This window comes from Camponotus vicinus, unplaced genomic scaffold (assembly GCF_025532165.1).
Source record: "Camponotus vicinus isolate PSW18456_S1 unplaced genomic scaffold, iyCamVici1.0 SCAF_1, whole genome shotgun sequence".
Lineage (NCBI taxonomy): Eukaryota > Metazoa > Arthropoda > Insecta > Hymenoptera > Formicidae > Camponotus > Camponotus vicinus.
Genome location: NW_028141945.1, coordinates 13212110 through 13228311, shown reverse-complemented (window position 1 = coordinate 13228311; position 16202 = coordinate 13212110). Strand labels below are relative to the sequence as shown.

Below are 16202 nucleotides of genomic sequence, written 5' to 3'. Positions count from 1 at the left end.
ATACTAAAAAATGCTAGAGAAAAATAAAAAATAAAAGAGGGAGAGAGGAAGAGAGGAAGGGAGAGAGGGAGAGAGGGAAGGAGGGGGAGAGAGAGAGAGATTTTTCGAACTTTTCATAAATTTCTTAATGAGTTCTACCTTTATATCGAGATTAGGACTAAATCATTTACTTTTTTAGAAAAATTAAAATGTCAATCCACAAATGCACATAAAGCTAGTACATTATGTTTTCTTTGTGTGTATAATTAGCTGCGAGATCTATTTGAATTTAAGACTTGAACTTTTCTTAAAAAAATTAATAAAATGCATATCGAATGCCGCATGACCAACAAAGTTTTCTATTTAAATATGAAATTTACTTTTGCATCCCTTCTTTTTTCTTTTTCTTACATATAGAAATAAACTAACAATAGTTTATATGGATATCACGTAACAAAAGAAATGTCATATACGCATGTTATGTTTATGCCAAACATGTGTCTATTTAAATATATCGATTTTGACAATCCTATTTTGCAATCTCGACTGAAGTTAGCTCCGGAAGCGACTTTAAATGAAAAGGTATTAATTATTTCGAATGTATATAATGTGTTTATATATATTTAATTCAATGTGTTCCGATGTTATATATACATATATATATATATATATATATATATATATATATATATATATATATATTCATTTAACTTTAGCTAATGTTTAAGAATTTTTGCATGTCCTCTAACGTCTACATATGTTTTAACAGTATAATTTTAGAATAGATAACCTGCTAGTCACGCGACAAGCAACATCCACCAGTAGCCGGTTTGTTCACCTTGCACTAAATTCTCACGATCAGTAGTGTATTTTTCTTTGCAAAAAAAAGATTTGGACAGAGATAAGATAATATCGTTAAACAAACAAATAGATATCGATAAATACACTATCGACCGCAGAGTTAAAAAAGATGAACGAGTCAGCCTTATATTGTTAACAATTATCGATCCAGGAGACCGAATTCTCTAATTTCATAGATCTCGCAGGAATCACTATTTTGTGCATCTTGTATATTTTTTGTTCTTCACTTATCTTCATTTTTATTTTTCCATGAATCTTATGCTTTATAATCATTTCATCATAAATCTATTCATAAAAATGTATATAATCAAGTCGTGGATCATAATCATTAATTTATGGATATTTTAAAGTAATACAATTTTTCTGTTTCTTAGTGAAAGCAATTTTTACGCACAAAATCAATATGTCATATACAGGGTAATTGTATATAATAAAATGACGCAGAGATTCTACATTGAAAAACAAACAAAATATTTCATATAAACATAACTGCGCGTAATCGCTTTGTTGTCGACATAATAGCAGGGACAATTAAAAAAAAAGACTTATTTTATAGTGTTTTATTGACTATTATAACATTGCAATTCCACGGGAGATATTCGGAATGTTCATTACAACAAATTCAGCTTTCCTGAAACCATAAATTTCTTGTTCGTTGTAAGATGTTAAGCATATGCCGAGTTATAATTCCTATAATTTCGATAATAAAACGGTTACAGCTGTATGTTTACATACTTTTTTTTTTTTAATGTTAAAAACTTTGCATTATTTTGTATATACAATTACGAATCACTCTGTATATTAAATTTTTCATTTTTAATTTGCTTTGATTGGAAAAATAATTTGATACATAAAAATTTGACTAATGTAAATTGTTTTATTTTATTTCATAGTTTCTTGTATTTCAGAAAGGGAGAGGGGGAGAGGGGGAGAGAGAGACAGAGAGAGAGAGAGAGAGAGAGGAAGAGAATAAAAATTAATATCATATTACTTATGTTTACATATTATTTGCTCGATATATTATATTGCCGGCGTTTTTTTTTTCCTTTTACGTTCGCAGTTAGTATCCTGTTTTAAATTGCACGGTTTCTTCTGCAAGGGACAATAATGTATATCAGTAGAACACGAATATTTCTTCTTCAATGGACACGGTTGCATTAAGATTGGTTTATGAATTTGCTTGCTCTCGTAACCTGGACATGGGCCAGGATGCATTTTACGTGGCGGTGGACAAGGACAAAGAGGTATGGGTTCAAATGGTGGTTTCGGTAATGGCGGTGGGGCACAAATCTGTTTCTTCTGAAAGTTGGTCTTCTTAGTCTCTACATGAAATTTAGTATCATTTTGGAGGTGTTCCGATATTGACGGACATGAATTAGGTTTCATAAACTTCAATGGTGGACACGTCACTTTGACATATTCCATCTTTGGTGGTGGAACAGTATGAGGCCATTCACATTTGCCTCTCGCAAGACAAGTTTTATTACATATAGGATCCACGATCTCTCGCTCTGTCTTTGGTTTTGATTTAGCTTCTACTTTCTTTTCTTTTGGTAATTGGCGTTTGTCGCATTTGACTTTCTTTTGATGACAAGCATTACTCTTTTCATTGCAAGATTGGCCATGCTGCTTGGTTTTCTTTACTTCAGTTGATTTACAAACTTCATCCATCTTCTTGTTACCGGAAGGTTTGCCAGAATTTGAATTAGCGACACAGAATGAAGTGATATGAAATTCTCGTCTATGAACTCTATGTGAAGAAACTAGATAAGAAGGATAGCGATGAGTCAACATCTCTTTATTCTTTTGTAATTTTAAAGAATTAAGTTTTGAGTTTTTAAATAAAAAAGATGATGGTGGCTTCAAGTTTTTCAGTGATAATGGACATTTGTTATAGATTTTCAGGGATGGCAATTTCTTGATTAGTTTTGACTGTACAACGGGGCAGAGCGGAGAACATGAAAAATTTAACATGTCTCGACATTTTAAAATGATTGATTTATGATGACAAGATAGAGATGGTGTAATATATTTTTCAATTGGCGGATACAATTTGAAAAATGGTGGACAAGAAGGCGAGAATGCTACCATCGGATAGAAAAGTGGCCTTGCTGTTGATGATTTTTTTAGAAAGAGTTGCTTACATTCTGTCATGATTAAATATTTTGAAGAATATCTTTCTGATTCCTCGCAAATCCGATTTAATGCCTTACGCATTATAAGATTACTTTTAGACTTGTTCAAGAAAGAATAGAAATCTCTTATACAAACCGATCTTGAATTAAGTATCTTCATTAAAAATTTACGATTCCATCGATTAAGCTCTAATTTTTCTGTTTCCCAAATAGGCTTCAAGCCATATTCAGTTTTCAAATCAAAATATTTCTCCAGTATTCCAATAGAAGATCTCAATAAGTGTTTTAAGAATGCTTCTATTTGGTTCAATTTTAGCTTCTGAACAATCTGCGAGTTCAGAAAAAAAGATAAAGATAGAAAGATATATATTTATATTATTTTTCTAGAAATAAAAAATTCGCAGTTTCCAGATAATATATAGTAGCGGTAGCTGCTAATGTCTCCACGTACCCTCTGTCTCTTATTGTTGCGATTCAGCATTTCTCATCTTTGCATGGTTTCTTGGGTGGACATTTTACACAAAATGGCTTTCTTTTGGGTTTCGGTTTTGAGGGATAGCCCGGTGGGTCAGCAGGTTGACAGGGGCCCTTAGGTGGATCACATGGATTCTTTTTTGGTTGACTAGGTAAACCCTCGCCACAGTCTGGTTCACCTAACCGCAGTTCTTTGCCACTGACTGCCTGTTAGGTTTTACGTATTAAAGTGGAGGATTGTTGTATGCTTCCTTATTATTTTCATGTTAGTCTCGATTTTTGGCCCACCTCCCTCCTTTAAAGAATTTAGTATTTAAAACAAAAATGCTTGTATATATCTTTATATAAGAAACGCAAAAATAATAACAGAAATTCAACGAAGATAAAGCTCATAAAGAATATTAAACGAAGCTAGAATCCAATTAAATATGCTAATATAAATCTTTTGATTTATAGAACCAGATGGATTTGTCGATCATTCATTTTTATTGATAATTTTCTTTTGCTTCTTCTCGTCTCGAAGCTTCATTGTATTGTGTTTAGAATGAAAAACTCGACTCTTGAATTCTACTACTTTCTTAATTAAAGTTTGGAAATTTTTGACAATATTTTTTATTGGGAATTCTCTTCATCATCAGCATTGTTTTTTCACTCCCTGCCAATTTAATACTTAAAAAATGTATATGCGTGATAAATCGTGTCAATGGTCTTCGGTTGATGCTTTTGTTATTTTCAAACATTAACATTATCATCGAATCAAAATTGTCATATTTATCATTAAAATACGATGATTTCTTGCTAAGAGTTTGTTTTTCTCCCAATTCTTGATCATTTATACCGATTTCATCTTCATATTCTTCGCCTAGCGGAAAGTAATCGTCATTGCCCGGTTTATCACAGTATGATAACTTTGAACTTTCCTCAAGATGATGATCGTCACAACGATGAAAATTGGTAGCATGCTTATATGAAGAGAAAAAAAATTTTAATAATTTTTATCATCAATTATTGAATCGGGATCTTGCTAAAAATCTGACGAAATATTGGTTCCCATAAGCTATTCGTATAAAAAGATGCTCGATAAAAGAATCTTTATTTCGAATCTTACTAAAGATTCTATTAATTTATTTATTTCCTGTTTTCTATTAATTTCCTGCTTTCGAACAATTCTGGCAGATTGTAATGAACTTGATGTTTCTCTTTTCTTTAAAGACGATGAGATATGAAATTCATGTTTATTCATTATTTATGTTTCATTGTGCTATACAACTATAAGATTATATTTTTAAGTAGTTTAAAATAATAAAATATTATCATTTACAGTATACATATACAGTAGTATACATATACAGTATACATATACAGTAGTTTCGATAAAAAAAGAGGCAGAAGGGAGGTGGAGCCATAGCGATCAATTTTTCAAAGCATTTCTGTGATTTTCTAATTTCATTTTTTGTAGTCCATAATTTCTTTGATTTAATTTTTCATGCAATTTTATAAGAGAAAAAACAATATAAAACTGAAATATACTATATCATTCTCTTTATATTGCTATTTATATTAATATTTTTTCTATTATATAATTTATATTAATATTTTTTCTAAATTTCTTTCTAATATTTTTAATAATTTGTCCATAATGGGGAATAGTATATAATACATAAGAAAAAAAACATAAGAAAAGAAAAAACATAAGAAAAAAAGAATTAAATCACATTTAAAAAAATGAATGTGAAAAATGAATAAATGTCCTGGAACTTACTTTAATTGTTCCAGATTCTCGAAGCTTTCCAACCAAACTTTCTTGTTTCGTTTGTAACTGTAAAAGAGTAATACGATATGATAGAATATAAGCGCTTAATTAAAATACTTGGTAGAATTATTTCCATATTTAAAATATTATTACTACTATTAATACTATTACTTACTACAGTATATTACAACGGTATTTTACTACAGTAAAAAATACGCACTATTCTACAAATGTAATATTTATTCATTACTCACTAAATTTACGAAAAAATATTTTACAAATTTAATATTACAAAAAAATTGTTCTTTAATTATTATTAAATATTCATCGAGATTATAAATTCGATGAAATTGAACTTTCTCCTAAATTTATAAAATAAATATAGACTTTTTAATAAGATATTTAACATTTGCTGAAAAGTGTTTTCAATTTATTATTCATTTTCTCAAAAAATACTTAATTTTTTTCGTTTTCTGGACAATGTAGAGCCTTTTTTACAGGTGGACATTCTTTTTTCTCACATGGTTTAATTTTTTTTATTTTAGAATCAGAACAATCAGATTTCTCGATCTCTTCTTTCTTCTTTTTCTTACATAAATCTATTTCTTGTCGCTTATCAGAAATTTGTTCTTGTTTCACTTGCTGTTCTGTGCAAAGATTCTCTTTTGTTCTAGAAGTATCATTTTTTTCTTTCTTTTCACATGGTTTAATTTTTTTAATTTTCGAACAATTTAGCTTCTTGATCTCTTCTTTCTTTTCTTTCTTACATAGATCTTTTTCCTTATGAGAAGTTTGCTCTTGTTCCATACAATGTTGTTTTTTGCAAAGATCTTTTGTTCTAGAAGTATCATTTTTTTTCTGTTTACATCGATCTTCTTGAGACTTCATTTTTCGAGTTTTATGACAATCGCGAACATCTTTTTCGCAAGGACTTTTTTTCCTCTTGCAAGAAACTACTTTTTGGTCTTTACATGTTCGTTTTCCCCTCTTAGAACAATCTATTTTTTTTTTCTCACACATCTTTTCTCTTTTCTGACACTTTCTCTCCGATGTTATACAAGATGTCTCTCTTTTCTTACAAATATCATCTTTGTCTACCTTTTTTCTCAGAGATTTCTTTTGTTTCGCGCAAAACGCTTCTATCTTTTTCCGAAAACTAGTTTTCGACTCGCAATCTTTTGATGCAAAAAGAATTATGTTATTGGAAATTATATCGAAGACCAGAATCTTTTCGTTGGTCGCAAACATATTTTCCGAGTAATATAGATCCAATGTCGAATACGATCGAATTTTAGCATACACGTTTGTAAATATAGATTTGATTTTAAAAGATATTTGCTGAATCCAATTTTCTTCTTCAATGATATTTAACGTATCGCTTGTCTTTTTCTTGTTGTTGCTATTAAATGCGACTTTAAGATTATTTTTATCTTTATAATTTATACAATTTAATGAAAACGAAGAAAATTTAATGTGACTATAAATATCATGTAGCAGCTTCGGTTTATTACTTAATAATACTTCCGGAATCATCCAGTAATTGGTTGATTTTTCTGTTCTTCCGCGTGTTTTTATATTTGGAGATATGTTTCTAAATTTCCTCATCAATCCTTTTGTCAAGTTTTTATTATATTTCAATAAAGATGCCGGCAACATTTGATGATTATTCTGTTTTGCAATGGGAATATTCCATGATGAATTAATGATTTTCTTTTTCTTGATCAATCGATCAATCTTCCCTTGCAAAATGTAATGTATATCATGAAATGGAGAACACATCAAGTTAGGGAACCACTTGTGAATCACGGCAGTTGAGTAATCTCTTTGCCAGATTGTCATACTGCTATAACCCATCTCATTCAAGATTCTCGTGTAAGGATGCATCCTCTTGCATACGTTGTTAGCCTGAAGAGAGATGATTTCAAAGTCAGTTCCTCCAAGTCCTTCATAAGTCAATATATCTTCGGCGTTGATTAATTTTATTGTAGATTCGTTAATTTTATTTCATTGTCTATATTTCATTACAGTTTAGAAAAAAATAATTAACTGTTATTCTCAAAATTTATCTGTTTATAATGAAAAAATTTAGCAATGAAAGTGATTTTAAACATTTTTAATGCATTTTGTTTCCTTAGTTATGTTTCCCTTACAAACAAAGAAATTCACCAAAATATTAACTATGATACATATAAATTTTAATTTGTTTAATATATCGCAGATTTTATTTTTTATAACGAAAACTTTACAGATATTACAGGAAAACAAGAAACTTTATATGCTAAAGGTAATTATTCTAATATTTTTATGGAAATTTAATATATAATAAAATGTCATCTTGTATTAAATTCCTACCAAAGAGAATTTTTGTTTATGTTTAAGTGATATTGTTGCTCTTGCAATTATAATTTCAAGATATTTGTATATAACTTACAATTAGTTATTTATTACAATTATATTTTAAATAATTTCGAATAATGCTACTACTTTTGTTTGGAGGAATCTTTCTAAAATATATAGATATTCTTTGACATTATTTTTGGCAATTATATTAGATATCTTTTGACCATATTTTTTGCTTTCTTAGTAAAATTTAATCTCATATATATTTATTCCGTATTTTTCTTCACCTTTTTCAATAATAGAGATTTTAAAATTTCAGAACTTTTCAGTTTTTTTAAAGTCACCATCATCTGCTAAGACCAATCACATATATCTGCTAAAACCAGTATAAATATAAATTGAAGAAAAACACAATTATGTCACACTATTATCATGTTATTTTGTCAGTAATTTTAATTTTTATTATATATTTTGTTCTTCTTGAAAACAAATATCGATTAATTCAATTCAAGTGCCATTTCTTCAAATTTAAAGTCTAATTTCTGATAAATCTCGAGACCAAATACGCAATTCAAACTAAAATTACTTTTTCTTTAAAAATGTTTTTTTCTCATGCGAAATTATTTTTATTCATATAATATCATATAAATAATGAAATATTTATGATATAAATAATGAAATACTCTTCTATAATCAAACTCTTTCATTTTGATGTTGTATCCGTTTCTTTTACATACAATACAATAAATTACTTGAAAGTTCGGAAAAATATATTTCTTCGAAATAAAACGTTTGCTTGTTTTGATGAATCAATGATTTTTCTGTGTAAATTTTTTATTTTTTAAGAATTGAAATATTTTATTTTTATTTTCTAAGAATTGAAATATTTAATTTTATTTTTTAAGAATTGAAATATTTAAGAATATATAAAAAATGCACATTTTGTCTTGTTATTTATTTTATTTAAGATAATGATTGATCTTCAAGTATCTAAGAAATTGTTGCTCGAGTGATGAATCATAAAATATTTTGTGAAGATTTTGGGTGACTGTATGAAATTATAATTCCTTCAATCAAATACGATATCTTTTAGAAATAGTGGAAATTCCGTATTAGAAATATGACATATGAATGTACAATACAACATATGAATACAATTTTTATTGTGTAAATCCTTATTATTTAAGTGATGTAGCAGTTGATTCAGCAAATTTATATTATGATAATCATTGAAATAAGAGCACTCCTTGAAATTCAAACACTATTAAAAATATTAAAAATAAATGAATGTTTCCAACTGTTAAGATTTATTTTTTCGTTCTCTAAAAAAATTATTCCTACAAATATATAATATTAAAATGATAATAAAAAACGTAACTATGTTTATGTTTAAAAAATATTATGTTTAAAAAACATAGAATTGATTGAATTTACTTCTTTTCTTGTATTTGTATAATTTAACAATTTGTATTTTTAAACAATTTCTATTTTTATATTACATAGATATATACTCAAACATATAAGTACACAATTTTTTTGTATTTATAAAATATTTAAAAGATTATTGGGCCATAATGAGTGATTAATAAAAAAACTCGTTTGTTTTGTTTTGTAAATTTGTATAGTATATACAGTTAAGACAATTTATAAAGAAAGAGCGATATATACAGGATATCAGGGCAATCTCTTCCAATAAAAAATCTCTTGTAGCTTACCTCGAGAGCTTTTCAAAACACTATAATAAAGTATTTTTTCAATGAGTACTTTTCGAGTTATGAGGCTTGAAATAATCTCTTAATTTTATATAAACCATAAAATATCTAGTAAAAATATTCATTTTTCAATTATCTTACCTTAATACTTTTATGTACAAAATAATGAGAGGAATCAATTGGTGTAAAGAAAACACATAATTGTTTCGAAAAAAAAAAATGTAATTGTTAATGGCAAGTTACATATTTTTTCTTCGAAACAATTATGTGTTTTCTTTACACCAATTTATTCTTCTCATTATTTTGTACATAAAAGTATTGAGGTAAGATAATCGAAAAATGAATATTTTACTAGATATTTTATGGTTTATGTAAAATTAAAAGATTATTTCAAGTCTCATAACTCGAAAAGTACTCCATGAAAAAATACTTTATTATAGTGTTTTGAAAAGCTTTCGAGATAAGCTACACAAGAGCTTTTTTGGGAAGAGATTGCCCTGACACCCTGTATATATTAATATACATATATACATACACAAATATATACATATATATATGTATGTATATATTAATATTATTTAAATATATATATTACCACGTTTCGTAAAACTCTCTAGTGATATATTAGTCTCTACGTATGTAAGACACGTGCATAATTTAAGTAGCAAACAATTAATAATTGAACATTTATAATATAAATTTAGCGATTTTAGATTTAAATTAATTTAAATTGAATTAAAACTTTAGATTAACTAATCGTTATAAAAATTTAAGCATTATTCTGTGTCCGTACAAAAATGTATGTATTTTTATTAGAACTTTTTTTCAAAATTGTTTAAGATGTAAAAAACAATATTAAATTAAAATATAAAAATTAATAATATCATAATTATCTTTATATATCCATATTCTAACATTTGAATTAAATAGTCTTGCAATGTGAAAAAAATATGTATAGTGTATTAAGATTTTCAAATTCTCTAATATTTTTAAAGTTATAGATATATTAGAGTGTTTATATATATTTTTTTACCTTAAATATTATTTTCTCAGAAGGCATCGAAGGACTGCTTAATGCCGAAACTTTTTCAGCTATCGGTAAACGATACAGAGCCTCTACAAGTTTTTCTGTTTGATTCTTGATATGAAAAAGATAATATATTAAAAGATAATATAATTCTTTGATGTAAAAAAGATAATATAGGCCGCATTTTTCTAAATATTATTTTATATTTAATATATTGTATTATATACTTAAAAACATGCAACTGTGTAATGTATTTTTTAGATAAAAAATATAAAAGCAATTTCATATCAGAAAAAAGAAAAAAGACAGTTTATAAGCTTAATATTTAAAATTAATAAATAATGTTATTAATTATATTATCAAATTCGTAAAACTCTATATTATTGCTTTTAATAGAATTCATAATAAAATTATTATAAGCAAATAATAATTATAATTATAATTAAGATATGAACACGTTTGTATTCTTTACCCTTCCATTATCTCCTTGATGATTAGAAAAATTTAGATTGATACCATCATTTATCTTTCTCACTTTTGGTTGACATATTTCGATTGAACAGGATTTCTTCTTTAATTTTCCTGATAGCTATTTAAATAAATTATTCTTTTATTTTTAGGCAACGAGAAATAATTTTTTTAATCAAAATTGTTTTTATTAATAATAACTATGCCAATATACAAATTATGCAAAATCTTTTCAAACAAATTGTGAGAGATAAACAACTTACGATTTGTTTAAATAGCTGATTATCATAAAAATTGTATATTCCACTACAACTCAGTAAAGGTTTATTGATAGCCGCCACATCATACAACGAAAGAGTATTCAATTTTACGTTATTTTTTGAATTTAATAAAATTTGGCTGATTTCTTCGGCAATCTATATAAATATTTTTAATTATATGTTTATATAGATATATGAAGAAAATAAAATAAATAAAGATATAATTCATGTAATAATTCGAATATGTGTATAGAAAAACATATAAAGTAAAACTATCATAACATAAATCTTCCAATATACAAGTTTAAATAAAAATCATATAAATACTTTCAAATTTTTTCCATCATTGTGGATCTGGCATGATGTAAGAAATTTCACAATTGATTTTGAGGCTCGGGAAAACATTGTTGAATGCACTGGAATAACTGGAAATTTTCTAACGCCTTTATCGGGCGTCTGATATGTCAAAATTGATTAAGCGGCGTTTGTTATAAAACGAATATCGATTCATTTAGCTTCAATTGTTCGAATCTTATGTAGAGCAGAAGATATATACAGGGTGCAACTAAAAAAGCGCCCACGGAAAAATCGAGTCGAAAAGTCCTGAATCATTTTTTTTCTATAATGCTTAATAAAGCGGTAATTGAGCGGTTATTGAGTAAAGTTGCGCCAATAAGCATCGACCTTTAGCTTCCTTATCGAAATTTTCTTTAAGGAAACGAAAGAAATATGATTTTTAATGCAAAATAAAGTTTTTCGCATTATTATAACGCATAAAAATATAGCGCCGTAGCAGCGGAGCGCTCACGTACACTATCAGACGCGCGGTTCACTGAAGCGCTCGGCTAAAGGTCGATGCTTATGGGCGCAACTTTACTCAATAATTACCGCTTTATTAAGCATTATAGAAAAAAATTGTTCAGGACTTTTCGACTCTATTTTTAATCAGGAATAACGCTATTTGCTCCGTGGACGCTTTTTTAGTTACACCCTGTATATACAGGGTGACCCATTTTAACTTAGGCAGCCAAATAACTCGAAAAATAAGCACACTACGAAAAAATGTTTAGAATCAAAATTTTGTCATTTCGAGGGGGACGTACAATGACGTTAAAATGAGCCCCCCCACCTCTCCCCCTGGGCGGTGAGGGGGGGCAAGTTTGAAATCTTAAATGGGAACCCCTATTTTTTATTGCATATTCGGAATCTTTGGCTAAAAACACATACAATTTGTCTGAAACATTTTTCTCGATTCATGATAGATGGCGCTGTAATCGACGAAATTCAATTTCTTCGATTTCTCTTACTGAGAACCCATGCTTACGATTCTGCAATAAATTAACAATAAAAATACCACGTTTTCATTGTTAATACTCGAAATTAGTCTTAAAACAAACTTCTCATTATTTTTTATTACTCATTAATTACTTCTCAAGAAACTGCTTTTAGCGTAACCTGCCCTTTAGGCAACTTGAATGGTCCAAAGTACCAAGACATTTTGGACTTTCCATCTGATGGAGTTCCTCTAAGTATCCCTCCAAAATTTTGTCCATTTAGTGCCAAAGTCACAAGTGTTTATGTATTTTTTTAACATTTGTACTCTGATAAAATTCTGATAAAATGGCAAATTATACGCCTACAGAAGTAGTCGATATTCTTATAACCTTTGGCGAATGTGGTAGAAATTACAGACTTACTGCCCGTACTTATGCGGAGCGATTCCCAAATCGCCGCCATCCTACTGATCAACAAATTATAAACATTGAAAGGAGATCTCGTAATAATCCACTTCATCGCGAAAGGCGAAGGAATAGACTTCATAATAATAATGACCCTAGATTGCTCGCAGTTTTGGCTATGGTTCATCAAAATCCCCATATTAGTACCCGTCAAATAGAACGAGAACTGGGAATCCCTCAAACTACGGCACATAGATTGTTACGATCAGTCAATTACCATCCGTATCATATTACTCTGGTACAGGAATTAAGTGAGGCCGACTACGTACTCAGAGTACAATTTTGTAGATGGGCTCTTGAGATGTTAGATCAGAATCCAGATTTTTTTAGTAATGTTTGTTTCAGTGATGAAGCAACATTCATCAGCAATGGTAGTCTCAATAGGCATAATTGCCACTATTGGTCACCAGAAAATCCACATTGGTATCGTGAGGTGCTTAATCAACATCGTTGGAGTTTATATGTATGGGTAGGCATTTGCAATGGCCAAGTCATTGGACCTCATTTTTTTGAACGTCCAATTAATAGTCCAATGTATTTAGAATTCCTCGAAAATGATTTGCCAGCATACCTAGAGAATGTTCCCCTTGCAGTTAGACTAAATTTATGGTATCAACAAGATGGTGCTCCTGCTCATTATGCTCGTATTGTACGGATGTTTTTGAATCATTTCCCAAATCGGTGGATAGGGCGGGGTGGACCAGTTCTGTGGCCTCCGAGATCACCGGATTTGAACCCCCTTGATTTCTTTTTATGGGGATACGTTAAAGATGCAGTGTATAGTAAAGCTCCAACGACAAGATTGAATATAATGGAAAGAATAAGAAGAGCTTGTGAAGCTATAACTCCTTTAATGCTAGAAAATGTACAACGTAACTTTCGCTGTCGATTACTGTTATCCTTAGAAAATAATGGTGCACACTTTGAGCATCTCCTCCATGCGGAGAGAGCTGATAACAATGCAATCTTGCCTTAACTGGTTGGGTCACCACACGACCTTGCCTTCACTGGCTGGGTCACTACTTGACCTTGCCTTAACTGGTTGGGTCACCACACGACCTTGCCTTCACTGGCTGGGTCACTACTTGACCTTGCCTTAACTGGTTGGGTCACCACACGACCTTGCCTTCACTGGCTGGATCACCACACGACCTTGCCTTCACTGGCTGGGTTACCACACGTTCAAGCACCCCGAATTGTGAGAGGCGAGGGGACTCACGTTAATCAAGCACCCCGAAGGGAACAGAAAACTGCTACGTCCACGACGTTGTTCCTGGGTTACGCTAAAAGCAGTTTCTTGAGAAGTAATTAATGAGTAATAAAAAATAATGAGAAGTTTGTTTTAAGACTAATTTCGAGTATTAACAATGAAAACGTGGTATTTTTATTGTTAATTTATTGCAGAATCGTAAGCATGGGTTCTCAGTAAGAGAAATCGAAGAAATTGAATTTCGTCGATTACAGCGCCATCTATCATGAATCGAGAAAAATGTTTCAGACAAATTGTATGTGTTTTTAGCCAAAGATTCCGAATATGCAATAAAAAATAGGGGTTCCCACTTAAGATTACAAACTTGCCCCCCCTCACCGCCCAGGAGGAGGGGTGGGGGGGCTCATTTTAACGTCATTGTACGTCCCCCTCGAAATGACAAAATTTTGATTCTAAACATTTTTTCGTAGTGTGCTTATTTTTCGAGTTATTTGGCTGCCTAAGTTAAAATGGGTCACCCTGTATATACATTATATACATATATATATATAAAACCATTAAAAAAATTTCACGAAGGTAAAAAAATATGCTAAATACATAAAAAAACATAAAATACATAAAATGTCTTTAAAAAATCTAAAAATCTGAAAAAATATAATGATAAAAATGAAAAATTTTAGAAACTGATATGAAATCAATACACACAATTTAGCCATTATTACAAATATTTTTACTTACTTAAATTATTACAATTACTCATTTGAAATATGACTAAGAATATGAATAAGATGTAGATACAAATCAATCTTACATTGCATGACATCTAGTATTGTAGCCAAAAACTAGAGATCATACAGTATTTTATCGGTGCTAGTAGTGCTCTATTAAATACGACCGTTATTTTCAATTATCGATTATTATTCTATTATACATATAATCACCGATGAGATACTGTTAAAGAAGGACAGCCCTGGGTAAATTTTCGTGACCACCAAGTGGACCCGGTGGACCCGGAGATAATAGAAGATTGATGATATTACCGGCCGTTTTGATTATATTGAAGACAATTACAAGAGTTATTTCAATCACACGAATATTTTAGGTCATCCAGCTATTCCCACACAGCACATTATACTAAAAGATAACGAAAAGATGTCTTTTTTAAGTTATCTTTTCGACAAAACGAAAAGATGTCTTTTTTAAGTTATCTTTTCGACAAAATATCTATAAAGACATCTTTTCGCTTTGTCGAAAAAGATGACATAAAAAAGACATAATAGTATGTGGCACGTGTTTCTTCGCTTGCCGCTATGCGGCGAGCCACTCTTAACTTAGCTCGTATTTAATATTTATCACGAAATGTATATAAAGAATTAGTAATTAATATAAGATCTGAAGCATATTTTTGCCTTTTACGAGCAGTAATGCCAGAAAGAGGATACTGCTCGCACGCATCAATCAGAGAGAGCCACATACATGTGCTACGCAGAATGATTGTATGCGTGTGAGCCGCATCCTTTTCCTGACATTACTGTTTATCAGTTTAATTTCTGATAACCCACGTGGAAAATGCCGATGCTGAAAAACGGGCTCAATATTGGTTTAATATCGGCAGCCAAGCATTGGCAGACAATGCTGTCCCGTTGTTGATTAATTGTCGGGTTTATAATGTCCCATAAAAAAAAATAAAATAATAAAAAATCATGGCATAATGTTACACTCCTGTACTTGACTTTCATTGGTCCAATATTGGTAACTACCGGCAGCCGGTACTGGCACGACTGGCAGCGATATTGGCTCAGTATTGGGCCGTTTATAATTTTCTACGTGGAAAATTGAATTTAAAATAATTTATTTAATAATCTGGATTCCTTGTTGGGATTCAGAATATTAAACAGATTATTAGAAATTAGGCGGATAAATGGGAGAAATAGCCCATTTATTGCGTGTATTGAAGTATTCCTACTACCGAGGGTTGATAATCTGTATAGAATGAATCAAGTCATCTTTTAGTCATCATATGGACAAGACTAAAAAGTCACTGAATTCGGGTCATGAGACGACTTTTAGCCATCTTTCCGTCGACTTAACGATGTCAGTAAAAGATGTCTGTGACAAAAAAATGTCCAGTTTTAGTAGTACTTTTAGACGACTTGGTGTTGTGTGGGTTGTTTTATTATCGAAAATGTTTAAATCTTTTATGTACCTGTTTCAAAAATGACAAATTATGTATCAAATCATTAT

General features: G+C 29.7%; 1 protein-coding gene across 2 annotated transcripts; it reads right to left on the bottom strand.

Annotated features, from left to right (window-relative positions):
* Positions 1 to 628: 628 nt before the first annotated feature.
* Positions 629 to 11503, bottom strand: LOC145975970 (uncharacterized). Of its 2 annotated transcripts, XM_083106745.1 has the most exons (6): positions 11337 to 11502; positions 11013 to 11165; positions 10754 to 10870; positions 10288 to 10392; positions 5212 to 5268; positions 629 to 3303 (listed from the first exon to the last, which is right to left on the bottom strand). In XM_083106745.1, exons 1-6 carry the CDS (start codon positions 11412 to 11414, stop codon positions 1861 to 1863), a joined length of 1953 nt encoding a protein of 650 aa, XP_082962871.1. In that variant the 5' UTR covers positions 11415 to 11502; the 3' UTR covers positions 629 to 1860. The 2 variants fall into 2 exon arrangements, with proteins under 2 accessions (XP_082962871.1, XP_082962879.1); XM_083106753.1 differs by lacking the exon at positions 11013 to 11165 and having other exon boundaries at positions 11337 to 11503.
* Positions 11504 to 16202: the final 4699 nt, after the last annotated feature.

Coding starts and splice junctions, on each gene's coding strand:
- LOC145975970 (XM_083106745.1), bottom strand. CDS start 11,414: ATGTTTTCCCGAGCCTCAAAATCAATTGTGAAATTTCTTACATCATGC. Junction 10,871..11,012: donor ATCAGCTATTTAAACAAATC/GTAAGTTGTTTA, acceptor TTATTTAAATAG/CTATCAGGAAAATTAAAGAA. Junction 5,269..10,287: donor CTGAGAAAATAATATTTAAG/GTAAAAAAATAT, acceptor ACTCTTTTACAG/TTACAAACGAAACAAGAAAG.